General features: G+C 40.8%; 1 protein-coding gene across 4 annotated transcripts in view; it reads right to left on the reverse strand.

The window, feature by feature from the left end:
* The window catches only part of LOC141776453 (la-related protein 4B-like), a 48,257-nt gene that overhangs the window by 22,699 nt on the left and 9,995 nt on the right, over positions 1-15,563 (reverse strand). For 2 of the 4 annotated variants that reach the window (XM_074650068.1, XM_074650070.1), the window contains exons 3-5: positions 5,548-5,701; positions 2,510-2,683; positions 1,641-1,722 (exon numbers count right to left, since the gene is read on the reverse strand). In XM_074650068.1, coding sequence (XP_074506169.1) covers positions 1,641-1,722; positions 2,510-2,683; positions 5,548-5,701 — 410 coding nt within the window. The remainder of the gene's footprint in view (positions 1-1,640; positions 1,723-2,509; positions 2,684-5,547; positions 5,702-15,563) is intronic. The other 2 variants (XM_074650069.1, XM_074650071.1) reach the window with 1 other exon arrangement.

Genomic DNA, 15,563 nt, shown 5'->3' on the forward strand with positions numbered 1-15,563 from the left:
TGAAAATGAAAATATTGCAAACAAGAATTCTTGTAACTTAGGGCGAAATGCATAGTGATGAAGTAAATCTGCCATTTCTCACAAATTGGTGACATTTCTGGGAAGATGTTCTATAGTTTTACCTTCACAAGTGAAACTCTTGAACCTCTCAGATACTTCAGTCTACAGCTGTTGCACACTTGGCTGCTCGGCTTATGAAAGCTAAGTGCTTTTCTCAAAGGAAATGTTATGTAGGTGTCCATGGTTTCACTTTCTCCGGATATTTTCTCATCCAGTATTTCATAACCCTTCTGGTTTCTTTAACCTCTTAGCGTTAGTCTCCCCTTCAGGTCTGGTCATTGCCAATTAGGTTGTGTTACTTCTTCTGTAGTTTTTCGAGAAGCTAGCTAAACTATATTTGATAACTTGTTCCAAGTTGATAAAGAAAAAAAAGAAAAGTCAAAGTCTGCAAGGCCTTGATTTCCTCCAAACCAGCAGCTAAACCACCACCACCACAGAGGCATTTAACAGTATGAAATAAAGCTTTCATTCAGACCACGCCCGACGCCCACACACAGAGACGGAGAGAGAGAAAGAGAGAGAGAAAGAGAGAGAGAGAAAGAGAAAGAGAGAGAGAGAGAGATGCTTGATCAGTATCAAAAACAATGCATAGTCCCACATTGGTGGCAGAAAACATCTAGAACTAATTATTAATACATTGATTTTGATGTGATTTTAACTAAATACTTCGGTACCAGGTCGATGCCAATATTCTGAAAACCTGACGATACTTGTTTTTCTACAGTACTGCAGGTACAATCAGGGCTTGAAGCTAACCGTGAGGCCGTGGGCCGCGAGCAACGTGACTCGGCTGCGGGCGGCTCATCTAGAGATTTGCCGTGTGTCGCCTATTTTTTCCCACATGACGCGCGTGGTTCTCAGCAGAAATAGACAGTGAAAATGATCCTTTGTGGGCTGGCAGCAACGCTGTCTGTGTGGACGCCACACACGTACGAACCGCAGTTCAGCGGCTGCAGCCGTGCTGCTCACCCGGGCTGTGTGACTGCTCTAACCCGTTAACATGGGCGCCGAAATGCAAAGCGAAAGGCGCAACGGAACAGAACGTCGGTAGCCTGTACGTAACCATAGACGACATGTGTGGGTATGACGTAGTTTATCGGGTGTTGCATCTCCCTCTGGTGTGTGTGCTTAAACCAAAATGTGTGTGTGTTTATCACGGTAATAACGATGTTGCAAAGTCCATGTCGTGGCCGAGCGTGACACTGGTGATGAAACCGGTGAGATTTTAGCATGGTGTACATTAAAAAGGAATTCCTGAACAGAGGTTTAGTAGCATATTTTGTGCTTCCTTCCTGTGTCACATTGTAGAGAAAATGCTACCTTTTTTTTAGAGTTTCTTTAAAAAAAAATGTCATATAAGAAAAGAACTCCTAATTATATACAATGGTTGATCACAACATGACTCCAGACTATTGAGTCTATAATCTAGAGGACCTGAACGACCAACGTCACCATTCTGTGTCTTGGTTTTGAATCAAAAACCTATCTGCTGAAACCTCTCTGTAAACAAACCTACTCATTATTGTGTAAAAATACGGCCAGTACCTCATTGTGATGTAAAACTATCAAGGTAAACTCACCGGGAAAGACAGAACTCCAAGGTCTTCTTCAGGTGCTCCCTCAAGCCCTCCTGAGGACTCTCTTGCTGGGGATCACTGCCTGCTGACACACAGGTGGAAATGTTTTTGTAAATTAAAGAGCACCTTAACAAATCCCTGACCAAAACATTACTCAAACCAGTGAAATTTAAGACGGTAATAAATAAACTGAGTTTAAAGCAGGATGTGGGTGAGGAAGAGCAGATGCAGAACATTTCAAGGATTACTTGTATTAAAAAGTAGTTTATTTATACACAAAACATGTAGCAGGCTCGTTAGTAGTTCAACAAAAAATTCAACCATGCCCTTCAGGGCATTTAAGGATAAATGTCTTGTCATGAAAAGTGTCTGGTACTGGTCAATTAAACTTTAATGCTGCGATAAATAAAACATAAAAACAAATAGCTCTCAAGCGGTCACTGCGACGCCTCCAAGTTGATAAATTCTGCCACTCGAGGCAAGAGTACAGCTCTTAACAACATGATGTCATTTTTCTCCAATCACAACAAAATAAAGAGACAATAGTGCTTGCATCACTCAACAGGAGTCCGTAACTGTGATCATTCACTTCACCTGCCAACTACAACAAGTAGATACAGTCGGTCTCAGCCAACAGCACTGTGACATCTACAAATCACTATGTTGCATTTTTAATATCATAAATACACCATTTTTAAAGCCTAAAAACTTTCTAACATTAATAAGAGTTTTACATTTTATTCTGTTTTTATTCCAGCAGCCACACATAGACAGAGAAATAAAGAATTCCTATGTTTGTTTTATTGAAAACCTATTCAATGGGTCCAGCCCACAGCCTGCTCTGACAAACAACCAATCACTAACCAGCCCACCTGTGCGCCCTGGTTGCCCAGGCTCGGGGTATTCTGTGTAGGCTGGCTCGGAGCACTCCAGGGTGACGGAGGCCACGGGGGCCGGCTCGGCCAGCATTACTGGCACCGGTGGAGGCTCATCTGGGTCGGTTAGTAGGGGCTCCTTGAAAGCCTTGTCTTCACTGGCTTCATAGCCTGTCACAATCAAAAAGGGGAGGTATAATGATTATTAAAAGGTGTGAGGATGGCAAATCTCAACAGCCATTTAAACTAAAAGTGGTGACTTTTAAAAGGTCAAAGTGCCTGGGATGCTGGTAAATATGTTCGTCTCTTATTTTCTGCTTTAGTAAGTGCCCACAAAAATGAAAGGACCAATCAGTTTGCTAACTCTTTTGTCTTTTTTAGATCACTATTAAATAAGATGGTATTCAAATAATGTGAGCATCTCAAATAATAGACGAGTCAGCACAAACAAATAAAAGGTTGGGTAAAAAAACACTGAGAACAAGTGAGATTACCTTTATTATAACATCTTAAATTATAAATTCAGAAGCACTAATTTCATCAAAACAAAACCAAGTCATGTCATCATCTATAATATGCTGCTCTGAGATAATAAAAAAAAACAGGAATAAGTTTTTTATTAACTAATATTTTACTCTATTTCTCTGTTTTTTCTATCATTGTTAAGATTCTGTTAATGAAACTCAAGAATTCCCGGGAAAATTTCACATTAAAAGTCCAACAAGAAAGAGAGGATTTACATCCTTTGAGCTGCTTGAGTGCTTTAACTGAAACATTTTGGGAAGGAAGTGCTGAGTTTCACTAACAGAAGCTTACAGCAATAAAAAAAAAAAGCAAAGAGAAAGCGGCTGTAAATTATTTGTTATTGGAAACTGTGTTTTTCTCAGAGAGAACATAGTAATAGTATGACATAATCAGGTTGTTGTACTGCCTGAATTAGTGCTGTAGAATAAACAGTTTATTTAATTTAATCAAGACAGCCGGTAGGCGTAGAGGAAGTGTTTAGCTCGTAGTAGGACACAGCAAATTAAACCAGGAAACTGGTCAGAAAACAGGGAGACGCCTCGAGGAAACATGACACCTGACAGGTTAAACTGGAAATAAAGATCTGTCTCTGATATGAAATCGTAAGGCTTGGTCCCACACATTTCCCCAACTGTAAAGACGATTTAGCAAAATTGTCACAATTCTAGACTCGGAAGGTTGTTTACTACTGAAAAAAAGGGTGATCCAAAAAAAATAGAAAACTAGTATGAATGTTATGGAGGAAGGTAACATGCATGAGAGCAGTGGTAGGGTAACTTCCATTTCAAATGTCCATAACTCCTTGATGGTGCTGAGCAGTCACCTTAATAACACCACTCAACACTCAGATCTTTATTTACCAAAACATACAAGTAAAACTCCGCTTGCAGGTTCTGTTCTTTCCTACAGATACAGCTATAGTGACATTGAGTCGTTAAGGAAGAGGAACCAGCCACTGTTATTGTGAATTTACCATCAGGAAAGGGAACTTATTTTCCTCAACACTAAGTCTCTGTAGTGGTGAAAAAAAGGCCACAATGTGACTATATCGAGTCTCCAGTCTTATGCAATGAATTTTCCATAAATGTCCTCGCAGACGTAAGAAATGAAACGGGCCGGGACGTCAATCAGAGTCTAAACGTAGACTAATCAATAATTTCTGTTTCGCCACCATATCCTTGTTGCCTCTGCGTGGCTATACTCGGCTGGGCACATTAAAGTGAGTGATTACGGTCATTTGTGTGGAGGGAACGGTGACTGTGGTTGGAATATTCATAGCTCATACTAAATTGAGTATGAATGATTTAAGAGGCGTCGCAGCATGAAAAGTGACAAGAATGGACAGAGGCGGGCTGCAAAGTAAAATGAGGCTCGTGTGTGGAGCCCAACTGTTGTTTCAACGAGCCAACATTACTGGATTATTATAGATATATTGTGTTGGCAGATGAGCAGTAAATAGGCTGCATTGTAATACTTCAGCTCCTTTTAACGCCTCAACTCCACCCGACCCCAACCAACTTCAAATGTCTTCTGTTTAGTGTTTCAGAATTAAAGGGTCTGTATGTTTTTTTTATTGCAAATAAGGGACCTGGTCGTAACCTAACCTAAAAAAACAAGACCTTCCGCAACTTTCTGTGTTTCCTCCATCAGCCTGTAGACTGCTTTTAATGTGAAGGAGTCGGGTCGGTGTCCCAGCGAATGTGACGCCATGCGTGCTTGCGTGTGCCTACTCTCTTCAGCGCAGTCACAGGGATAGCTAACATTCGGTTAAAAATGGAATCCGCTGACAAAGACAAACGACCGGCCTCCACCGAAAGACTCCAACACAGACTCCACGGAAGCACAAAAACTGCAAAGTTATATCTAGTGAAGCCCGTCTTGCAAAACAGGAATGTGACCGACGTCGGGGGGGAAAACTAGTGTTGTAGGAGTGTGTGTGCTAGGGATGCTAACTTTGAAAAGTTTTCTTAACCGATAACCGACCCTCGTTAACCGATTATTAACCGTTAACCGACAAGATGCTAGCCTCGCATGCAGCGGTGCGCCAGCTGTGAATGAGTTAACCCGTCCGGGAGCGTTAACTTAGCAGCTACGATGCTGCTTGTAGTATCGGAGACATGCAGCCACTTTCCCAGTAAAACTCTCCACCGCACATTGTACCAGTACACCTCTAATGCCCCATTTCCACTGCATGGGTCGGCTTGACTCGACTCACTTTTGCTACTAGTACTTTCCTCTGTATCGTTTTTCATTGCCGATAGTAATAATATCGAATTAAGAGCCAATTATTAAAAAGTGGCAGGGAACTTCTTTTTCCTTTTTTTTTTTTACAAGTATCTTAGTGTTCAATCTAACTACTGCTTTTTAATTGTGCATCCTGCTTACATCTATGTGTTTTAGATTACTTTTGTTGACTCCTCTAATAGTTTAATTTATTACAATGGCCAAAAAAAACAGACGCTAAGTATAGAAGTGGTCAACATATTTTGCATCCCAAATCGTTGGCTGACCTTCTGGGCCGGGGTCGGCCGAACTATCGCAGCCTTCCTTCCATGGCTGCAGGGCAGCAGTTGTGGTGTGAGCACTCCCGCTGGGGTCCAGGCTAAACATGTGGTTGGCCCATGCTTTCGCATTGGGGTTGAGGTCTGAAACCTTGGCGGATTCCTGTGAACACAACACAGAGTTTTGGTCAGAGATGTCAACATTGGCGGATGCAAATCTGCACATCGAAAGTTGAAAAAGAAAAACAAATATTTACCAACTCATTGTACTTTATTTGTAAGGACATTCTGACTCATGATAGGAAAGATATGTCGAGTATAAATGGGCAGTAAACTAAAATTTTGTAATTCATTAAGAATTTGTTGTCTACTAGTAAATATGTAAAATATAATACAATATATAAAATATTATTACAATCAACAGAAAGCTGACAAACTCACATAACCCCCCAGTAAAAATATGGAAGAGGAAAATAGAGCTACTCTAACATAAAGCAGCAAGGCAAAGAGCACAGATAGAAAAATCAAAGAATCAAAGAATAAAGACATTTTCCTCACAAATAAGTGTTATTTTCTTTTTCATTTATAAGGGACATGTAATGTTTTATACTTCTGGTGAATATAATCCAATCAATCTTATTTCCATAGATGTATTTTTTATATACAGTTCCCTTTGTTAACACCTTATTTTGAAAACTGGACGTAGTCCCACGTGTCTACTTCCTCTAACTTCTCCAAGGTGGTCTCTAGCTCTCCCATCAGCTCCGTTCTCTTTATCCATCCATGGTCAGCTCCATCGGGGCAGTTTGAATGCATTTAACATAAATGTCAGTACATGGGTGCTCTACAGTTGTAGAGTCAGCCCATTTGACCACGGAGATGAGAGTGACGGCCGGCTTGACGGCCAGAACTGCAATACGATAACATTTCCTGTCCGTGACAGAGTTAGCATGCAGCTTTAGCCGTGATGTCTAGCTATGCTTTTCCCTCTGCTGTTTTCTATTTTCCCGAATCGGCTCGCTGTGGTTTGTTTTGGCTGACGGATACAGAACGGATATGACGTCACGTTACTCAGACTACAACAATAAAAGCGGTAACTTCCTTCTACCTCCGCAAAGACTCAAATGAAGCAAATACATCGATTCTGGCATTAAAAAAATCAAAATTGTAAAAAAAAATATTAAGAAATCACGATACATAGGAGAAGCGACACTTCAAATAGCAGAGACACTGGTACCAGCTGACAGGGGCCAGGCCCATAAAGCCCAGCTGCCTGCCGGACATACTCACAGGATCAAAGCAGCAGTTTAGCATGCATGTCTCACAGGCTAACAGACTGTAACCCAGAGCCGTGGTCAGAGCCAGCGTTTCATTGAAGTCCTGAGGCAGAGCGGGCCAGGCGCTTCCTGACGGTGCTGATATAAGGCTCCACTGCATCCAATCCATCATTAACACACATAAACAGAGTCTAAGTATCTCCACAGGCAGGCAGAGGGAGACTCCCAACCAACATTGTATGCCTTAAGCCATAACCTGGGCTCCATCGAGCAAAGTTGCCGCCACCGCACCTCTCCCAAGTCATCCCTGTCAAATCACAGGCACTGCCATGCTCCGTCTGGCCTCTCCGATCCGAGCTGCTGGGTTGATTCAACAAATCTGATGACAGCACTGAGGCTCCGCTGCCCCGGTGGGCTATAGGCTGACGTTGCAGAAGCTGACTGGCTGTCTTGCTCCTGTTGAGCAGCCGTCTCTGCTTTTGTTTTGTCGCTGATGCACTGAGTCATTCTCCGGCAAAAAAATACTGGAGCTGTAGAGGGAGTGTTGAGCTGCTCACCTGAGCTCAAACGGATCCTGCTCCAGTGATCCACGTGCTAAAATCAACCCCGAGGCATCGCTCAAATTAAATCAGCCCTCTTGAGCCTTGGTTTTAATAGATTATTCTGCTAACGAGCCGAGTTGCTGAGGCACAAGAAAGACTGGGAAAACCTGCTTCTTATTGAAGAAATTGAGTTAAATATAGAATTAGTCAGAAGTAAAAGGAAGATTAAAGGAAAGAGAGTTAAGGGCACAAGACTGACTTGATACAAAATGAGCAGCAAAACACATTGTTCCTGGGTCGTATTTCACAAACGCTGCACTACGAGATCATTCGGGATGTGTCTGGCCAGACAGACACACGCCCCCGCCCTCTACTAATAATCCAGCCCTGCACTAATGAAAAACTCCCACTCCTGTCCGAGCCGGCTGCCATAGAAACTGTTGCTGACATCACCGGATGTGTACGTTCTGGGCACCGCTTGACCTTTCAGCATTTATAAAATTCACAGAGGAGGATAAGGTTATCCGCTTCCCTGATCGAGGGCGTATTTTGGGAGGAGACGAGAAGATGCGATTCATCATGAACCGCGGACAGAGACGAGTGATTGTCAGTGTCATCGGAGGGCAGCCGGTGTAGCGCTGGGTTTATTGCTCTGCCTGTCTGATGGAGATGGAGATGGAGGCGAGCTCGCGGCAGACAGAAAGACAGAGACAGCAGACATGCAAGAGTCCTTCAGGGTAGAAAACAAAAACAGCTGAATTTGGAGGTATCCGTCTGTCTGCAGACCTGAGGCTCATCTTCCCTCTCTGACAGCTACCGAGCTGAAGGGGACAGCGGGCCAGATGAGTGCTGAGCAATCAGGAGTCAAACGCATCACAACTACTGTAAAATGCTTCGTCCTGAGCATCAATACCACTAATAAAGCATCAACATAAGTGGTTCAAGGTGATGATGTATTACCAATTCAGTTATCTCAATGTAGGATAGCACTTAAACTAGGGCTGTCAAATTTAATGTGATAAGCAAGCTCAGTTTTAAAACTATCATATGAAACTAGAAAAACCAGAGGAATCCATTGGTACCAACCACGTCATACTAGCTTGTTGCGAAGGTGGCTAAATAACGCTAAATTTTGACGCATGGCCATTCTCAAAGGGGTCCTTTGACCTCTGACCTCCAGATATGTGAATGAAAATGGGTTCTATGGGTACCCACGAGTCTCCCCTTTACAGACATGCCCACTTTATGATAATCACATGCAGTTTGGGGCAAGTCATAGTCAAGTCAGCACACTGATACACTGACAGCTGTTGTTGTCTGTTGTGATTTGAGCATATTTCTTATGCTAAATGCAGTACCTGTGAGGGTTTCTGGACAATATTTGTCATTGTTTTGTGTTGTTAACTGATTTCCAGTAATAAATATATACAAACATACATTTGCATAAAGCAGCATATTTGTCCACTCCCATGTTGATAAGAGTATTAAATACTTGACAAATCTCCCTTTAAGGTACATTTTGAACAGATAAAAAATGTGATTAATCGGGATTAACTATGGACAATCATGTTCATGTGTTTTTTCGGGTGACAAGACGAGACATACAGAGTTAGTCTCAAAGAAAACTAAAAACTGTGCTCATGTGGCAACATTTTGGATTTGAAGCCGAAAAGAAGTTTAGTGTTTATTGAAGGTTGGCAAACCAGCTTACAGCCAGGCCACACTGCAGTGCGGCTCAGGCTGCGTCTCTTCTAGAGATTCGAGGTCTCGCCTAATTTTTCCGTGGGACAGTTCAAAGCAAAAACAGACAGTGAAAATGATCTTTTATCGTATATACAGTTTCAATGTCTATATCTACAGAATATGTCAAAGACAGGAAAAAAGTTCAGATTTTTCAACTCAACACTTTCTGTTTCTGTTTCACAATAAAAGCCCTCTAGCATTTTTCTGTGGACTGAATCCGTTCATTTGTTAACACAAGGCTTTTATTCTGAGACATTTGCAAAACAGTGTTGTGGAAAATGCAGGGACTTGCACGGCTCCATTTATGAATAGAGTAGCAGATTTAAATCATGGATTATTATTATTTACAAATGAGCACACGCTATTTAACCTTTATCTGTCTAAAATAAATATGAATGATATTTATAATGAAATGGCCTGTCTGAAAAGCAAACTTAATGTAGAAAGAAATGGCAACTGGAAATGGCAATTTTTACACCGGTCCAACCCTACCCCCAGACACCAAGTTTCACTTCCAACACTGCAAATCTTTCACACCATCTATGCGGTAAATGCTTAAAACGAATTACTTACACAGCTAATGTTGTGCAATAATAAGCCATATAAGGTTGGAATTTTATCACGCAGGGCAATAAATAGGTCATGTTCAATTTCTGCTGTGTTTCTAACACATATGTGCTAAGCATATGGTGTATCACTGTGTATGCATGTGTGTGAATAAGGAATGAGGTGGAAAACACATGGGTTTGGTAGCACCACATGGCTTGTGTTACTATGGTACCCGGTTGATTTGGGGTTAAACTAGATTTTGATTACTTGGATAAAAAAGAACTATAAATGTGTCTTAAATTAACTGTACTATATTTTTATTGTAAGATCTACTAGGTGCTCTCAGTTAAATGAAATGTTTTAATATTTCTAAGTTAAATGCTCCATATTTAAGGATTGTAGAACATGATTTAAATTGCACAGGCATGCAGAAATAAGAGTGCAGCCTTCACAATATCTTATTTAATCTTAATTCTGAGGGAATTATTGACTATTTGTATGTGGGTTGACATTTGTTTTACTTCCTGTGGTCACAACACTATTTGTGCTGGGAATCTGGTGGGTAAATTTATATTATTCATTTTTTTTGTTTTATTTATTATTATTTTATATATATTATTATATAAATATTTTTAATTTTGTATTTATTTATATTTCTTTTCATTTATTTTGTATTTATATTTATTATCATTCTCATTATTATTATTATTATTATTATTATTATTATTACTACTACTGTTATTTATTTGATTTAAAATTTGTATTTTTCAATTTATTCTATATTTTGTTTTTTTTATTTTTATTTCTTATTTATTTATTTATATATCTTTTATTAATGTTTTTTTCCTCCATTTTTTCAAATACTTTTTTTTACTGTTTTTTGCAGTTACTATCTGTTATTATATGGACAAATTACTTCATTTGTTAAGGTTTAGGTTGTAGTCATTTTTCGTCAGGAAACAATAAAAAGCATAATAAAAACACTGTTTTACAATTTCCATACATTGCACATTTTGGAAGTCTTCTTAAACATACAGACACATAGTGACACGTTTATAAGCAAATAAAATGTGTATTTATATAGATAACCTGGACTGAACTACAACTTCTGTACAGACTTCGTGTGCATTTTATGACTATTTAACAACTGAAAACGTGTGTGTGTGGGGGCGGGGGATGTTCTATAATGTCTGAGACTTTGCTCAAAAGCCTTGACATCCTGAACTGTGTGTATTCAACCCTGGCAGCAGTATTTTGGTTCTCTGACCGCTTTTCCCACCACTAATCCGGGCTTGTAATGAGACCTACAGCCTGAGGCATTAGCCCACTGGAGTTTGCCCCTTCCTTTTTTCGCTGCCAATCTTCTTTCCGATCTTGAGCATGTGTAAATGACAGTGGAAAAAAAAAAAAGACAGCGGGCTCTTTCCATTTCCTAACTTTGGAGTGCTCAGGAAAAATAACTTTTTCTTTGCCTGAAGGCCATCCGCTTACTTCTTACCCATTTCCTTCGTTCCACATTCTTTCCTATTTGTAGAGGTTGATTGAAACCCATCAGGGAAACATAAAGACACATCCCTGTGCTCGGTTCATTTTCTCAATTCAATTCTCCTCTGTCCTGAAGCAGCAGCCGTAAATTGCCATCATGGCCAGAGAGAGTGAAAGATTTTCCTCTAAAAAACACAAAGAACCATGATATCTGGTCCGAGGAGGAATGACTTAAAAAGGCGCCAGAATCTGAAACATAACCGCGACCAAAACGGGGAGTGATCTGGAACCTGAACACTTTCCCCCTCAAGCCATAGTGTTGGTGCCAAATACTGTACTTACGCAGTAGTAACTGTGCTTACGCAGCTACTACTACTCACCACCCACCTTGAGTCCAGCCAGCCAGCCGTGTCTGTTCTTAGGAAAGAACCAGAAAGCTAAACGACAGTTGGTTAAGTGGCTGGTAGAGGAGGCAAGTTTACTCGTCGCGGCCAGAATTTACAGTATTTGGCTGGAGGCTGGTGAAACATCCCACCCTGGTGACCGCATTTAGCCCCGACAGTCTTTGTGTGTCACATGTGCTACCATCAATCAAACCAGCAGGGTTGTGTAGCAGAATCCAAACCTATACAGCCTGTGCAAATGATTTGAGGAGTCTGTGGGGGACGCAGGATCACCCACACAGGGAGGTCAGTGTGAAAGAAAACACAGCGTAACATGAATGGTGCTTCCTCCTAGCAGTATACTTTGAACCTCAGGATGGTTTTGCTTAATTTTTACTTCCTTAAAGTACAGGTTTTTGGGACAGTCACTACATTTCTTAGCTTACTTGTGCCATATTCTCCTCCCAAGATAGCTTTAGGTACTCAGGAATGACGTTATTTGTGGTACTCTACATGTTCTAAGATTCATTTTTATATGTTCCAACACTCTTTTATAAAAAATAATGTTCAAATATTTTTAATAAACAGGAAATATCTGTATGTGAATACACGGGAGAGTGTCAGTGTGCTCTATTAGGGGTGTAAGTGTACAGTATCGATTCTCCTAAACGCTGTATTGATTTTTAATTAACCTCTTAAAAATTTGACTTTCCGCCGGCGGCCCCGGTCCCTATTCTGTCTTTTGGAGCGGCCTCAGTTTTAAGCCTGCAGTTTTCCATGTATTTTGTGATTAATATGTTTTCACTACAGTTCCCACCATGCTTTGGGTGATGCAAACATGAAGTATAATGTTGCTATCTTCTAGTGAATCGGAGCCATAAAATGTCACGCTGCATTGGCTACCAGCAGTTCCTGTTCACGCTGTAAACATGGACGTACAGACCACAATCACATGGGCTACTTTAAACACTGAAAAATAGTCTAATTTTACCACAGACAGTTAGCACCTCGTATGTTGTAATAAGAATCTTTTCTTTAAGTGATTTCAAAGCATGTTTATGTCATGGATTTACATTGAAGAGACTGTGAATGTTGATGTAAAATGCATCAGTTGGGTGCTCAAGAGTTAAACAGCGACTGATAATGTCCCTTTGCATTTTTTTTCCTCATCTGTCTTTTCTGTTCTTACCACCATATACTCTCTCTAAAAATATAAATCAAAGCAAATGATGGCTGATCTATCAAACAGGCTCCTGGTTGGTTGCACAGCCACCACATCTGCTCTATACGGTTAACTAACCTTGCTTTGTTTCAATCTACCGGCATTTCTTTTTTGCATGTTGCTAACAGCAGATGTGAGGCAACCAATGAGAAAAAAAAATGAGCATAAAGATAAAAATTGCCCAACCACTGACAGACGTAACACGCGCAGTTAGTTATCTGGACGTTTCTGACACGCTTACAATAAATGCAACAAATAAAATCAGACTGTGAAAATGTTTGCTCATCGCTCAACACGGTGCTCAACTCTACACACAAACCTGTCAAGCACAAGATTCACTGACATTGTGCTGTTGTACTAATTATTTTAGCCAGTTCTCAACGGGGACTTTTTTCAGTTTACATGCCCAGAAACATTATCAGACACTCCCTCAGCACCTTGTTAAGTTTTCTACTAAAGTTTGTTTGATCTGTGTGATGGATGATTACAGGCAGAGCACTAAACGATCAGCTCTCGTTCTAAAAATACTTTCCAAAATAAGAGTTATGCTGCTGCTGGATGCTTCTTCACCATTACTATGATGGAAACTTTTGGCACATGTCTGATTAAGAACCGTGGTGATCTTATAATACACCCATAACACACACCCATCACGAATAGTAAAGACAGATTAACATTAATTAAACATTAAAGATGCTTCACGGTTTGTTATGACTTTTGAGGCCACAAAATTAAGCTTGACGTTATTTGTGGTTTATCTGGCAGATACAACATGGGTAGATGACTTGACAAAAATGGCACTTCACACTCTTAGCCAAACAAATTCAAGCAGTCATGGTAGTTTGTCCACACCCGGTTGAACAGTTTTTCTTCCTTGTAACAATCAGAAACTGTCCACGGCAGCATTTTTAACATACAATTCAGTAGAAAAGCTTAAAACATTAAGTGTGCAAACAACAAATAAATTAAGTAATTTCCTTAAAAGAGGACTCTACTGATTAAGCATTGCACTCCCATAACATTATCGAAAATTCACCTGTCAACGACTCGAATGCACAAAGATTCTCGATGCATCTCAATGTATCGCATCCTCAATTTTCTATATTACTGCACAAGGCTACTTTTTCATCAACTAATACAAGCAGTCAGATAAATCTGAACTCCTTTTTATTTAGAAAGTGCTTTCAAAAATCAGACTACACCAGTCTACAATATAAAAAGCTGCATCTTTTCAATATCAGTATTTGTGTGAGCCACCTCAGTACATAATCATTACAAAACCAAAACAGAAATCCTTCTGCAGTTCATGAAAAGTGTGCTGTAACCTGCAAAAACAATGTTTTCACATAGCAGTTCTAAGACAGAGCACTTCTAGGCTTGCCGTGGCAGTCGGTGTTACAAGGTGGTCGGGAAGACACCGATTACAATACGTACCCACCGCCCCCACCATCGTTTTGCTTTTTTTTACAGAAATAAAACCCATTTATTTTATTTTGGCATATCAGCGCCGTGTTATCAATACAGAGTTGGACGACGGACACTACAAACTGAAAATGAAAGTGTCAGAGTAGCAGGAGTCACATTTCACACACAGGAAGAGAGAGAGAAGACAGGCCGAGAGATGGCGGAGGATTTGGTGTTGAAGCGAAAAGCAAAAGCGCCCATTTGGCAATATTTCAGATTTAAACCCAGCGCTATACCATAACGTTCATGAGGTAATTGCCATGAGGAGGACGGAGCATTCACAGCGTCGGGCGGAAACCTGCGGCCCCGCTGCAAAAGCTCTCGCAGAGAGCCCAGACACACAGCTATCCACCGTTAAAGATCAGTAAGCGGCTACACAAATTGAACGTCACCTTTTCTTGTAAAATGTCCGGTGTAACCGGTAACACCGGTTTATTAACCGTTGGGAAAATTTCCTCACCGTCACATCCCTAAGCTCTTCCTGGATGCCTACAGCATTTTACACTGTATGAATTAGCCTTGCGGCCAGCGGACTTTTCCTTATTCATAGCTCTTCTACTCTTACTTGTCATCTCCTGACAGAACGACACCACGGTTTAATTTCAGCCTGAATGCACGTTTTTCAGCTCAACATTGTTGAAACAGAGCAGCTGATATTAGTAGCAAAGCAACAAGCCAGCAGACTGCCGTGCGCCGTCTCCGAGCTCCGCGCACACGGAGTATGTGTGCAAAGCTCTGCCCTCCGTCACACACAGCGCTCAGAGGAGAGAGAAGAAACAAGTGACAGTAAATGACAGCAAAACGCAGTAAAGACTCACACTTAGCTGAAATAAAACCAAACTCACGATTATGTGGAAACCGCATCGATGCAGAATCATTTATGTGTGCATTACGATCCATCTTATGATCGAGAAATTTCTACACCACTAAGTAGAACCAGAGATACTGTAATTTCTATTCCATGTGTTTGTCTTGCTTGTCAAAACCTGGCGCCTACATTACCCACAATGCAACTCAACCACCAACAGTTCAGTCTGAGTGTTATGAAGGATATAATGTATTTTGGAGGGAGGTCGGCTTGCTACACGCCTTTATTTCTCTCGTTATCCTAAAATAAAAGTGTCGTACCCAGGACAAGCAACTTTGACGAAGGAGCAGCTGAAACGTACCAAACATCCACACCCAGTCTAACTTATTGTGATGACATTAACATGCCATCTTATTTTTCAGTCCCAAAAACTCATTAAAAAGTGTTATGTTGCGTCGTCACATCCCATGAAGGCCTGAGAATCAAATCTCGACCGCTGCTCTACGGCACCGCTCCTGTTTCAGCCCCGGCCTTCACGCTCCAACAAGAAGC

The sequence above is a fragment of the Sebastes fasciatus genome, chromosome 11 (assembly GCF_043250625.1).
Source record: "Sebastes fasciatus isolate fSebFas1 chromosome 11, fSebFas1.pri, whole genome shotgun sequence".
In the NCBI taxonomy this organism is placed as follows: Eukaryota; Metazoa; Chordata; class Actinopteri; order Perciformes; family Sebastidae; genus Sebastes; species Sebastes fasciatus.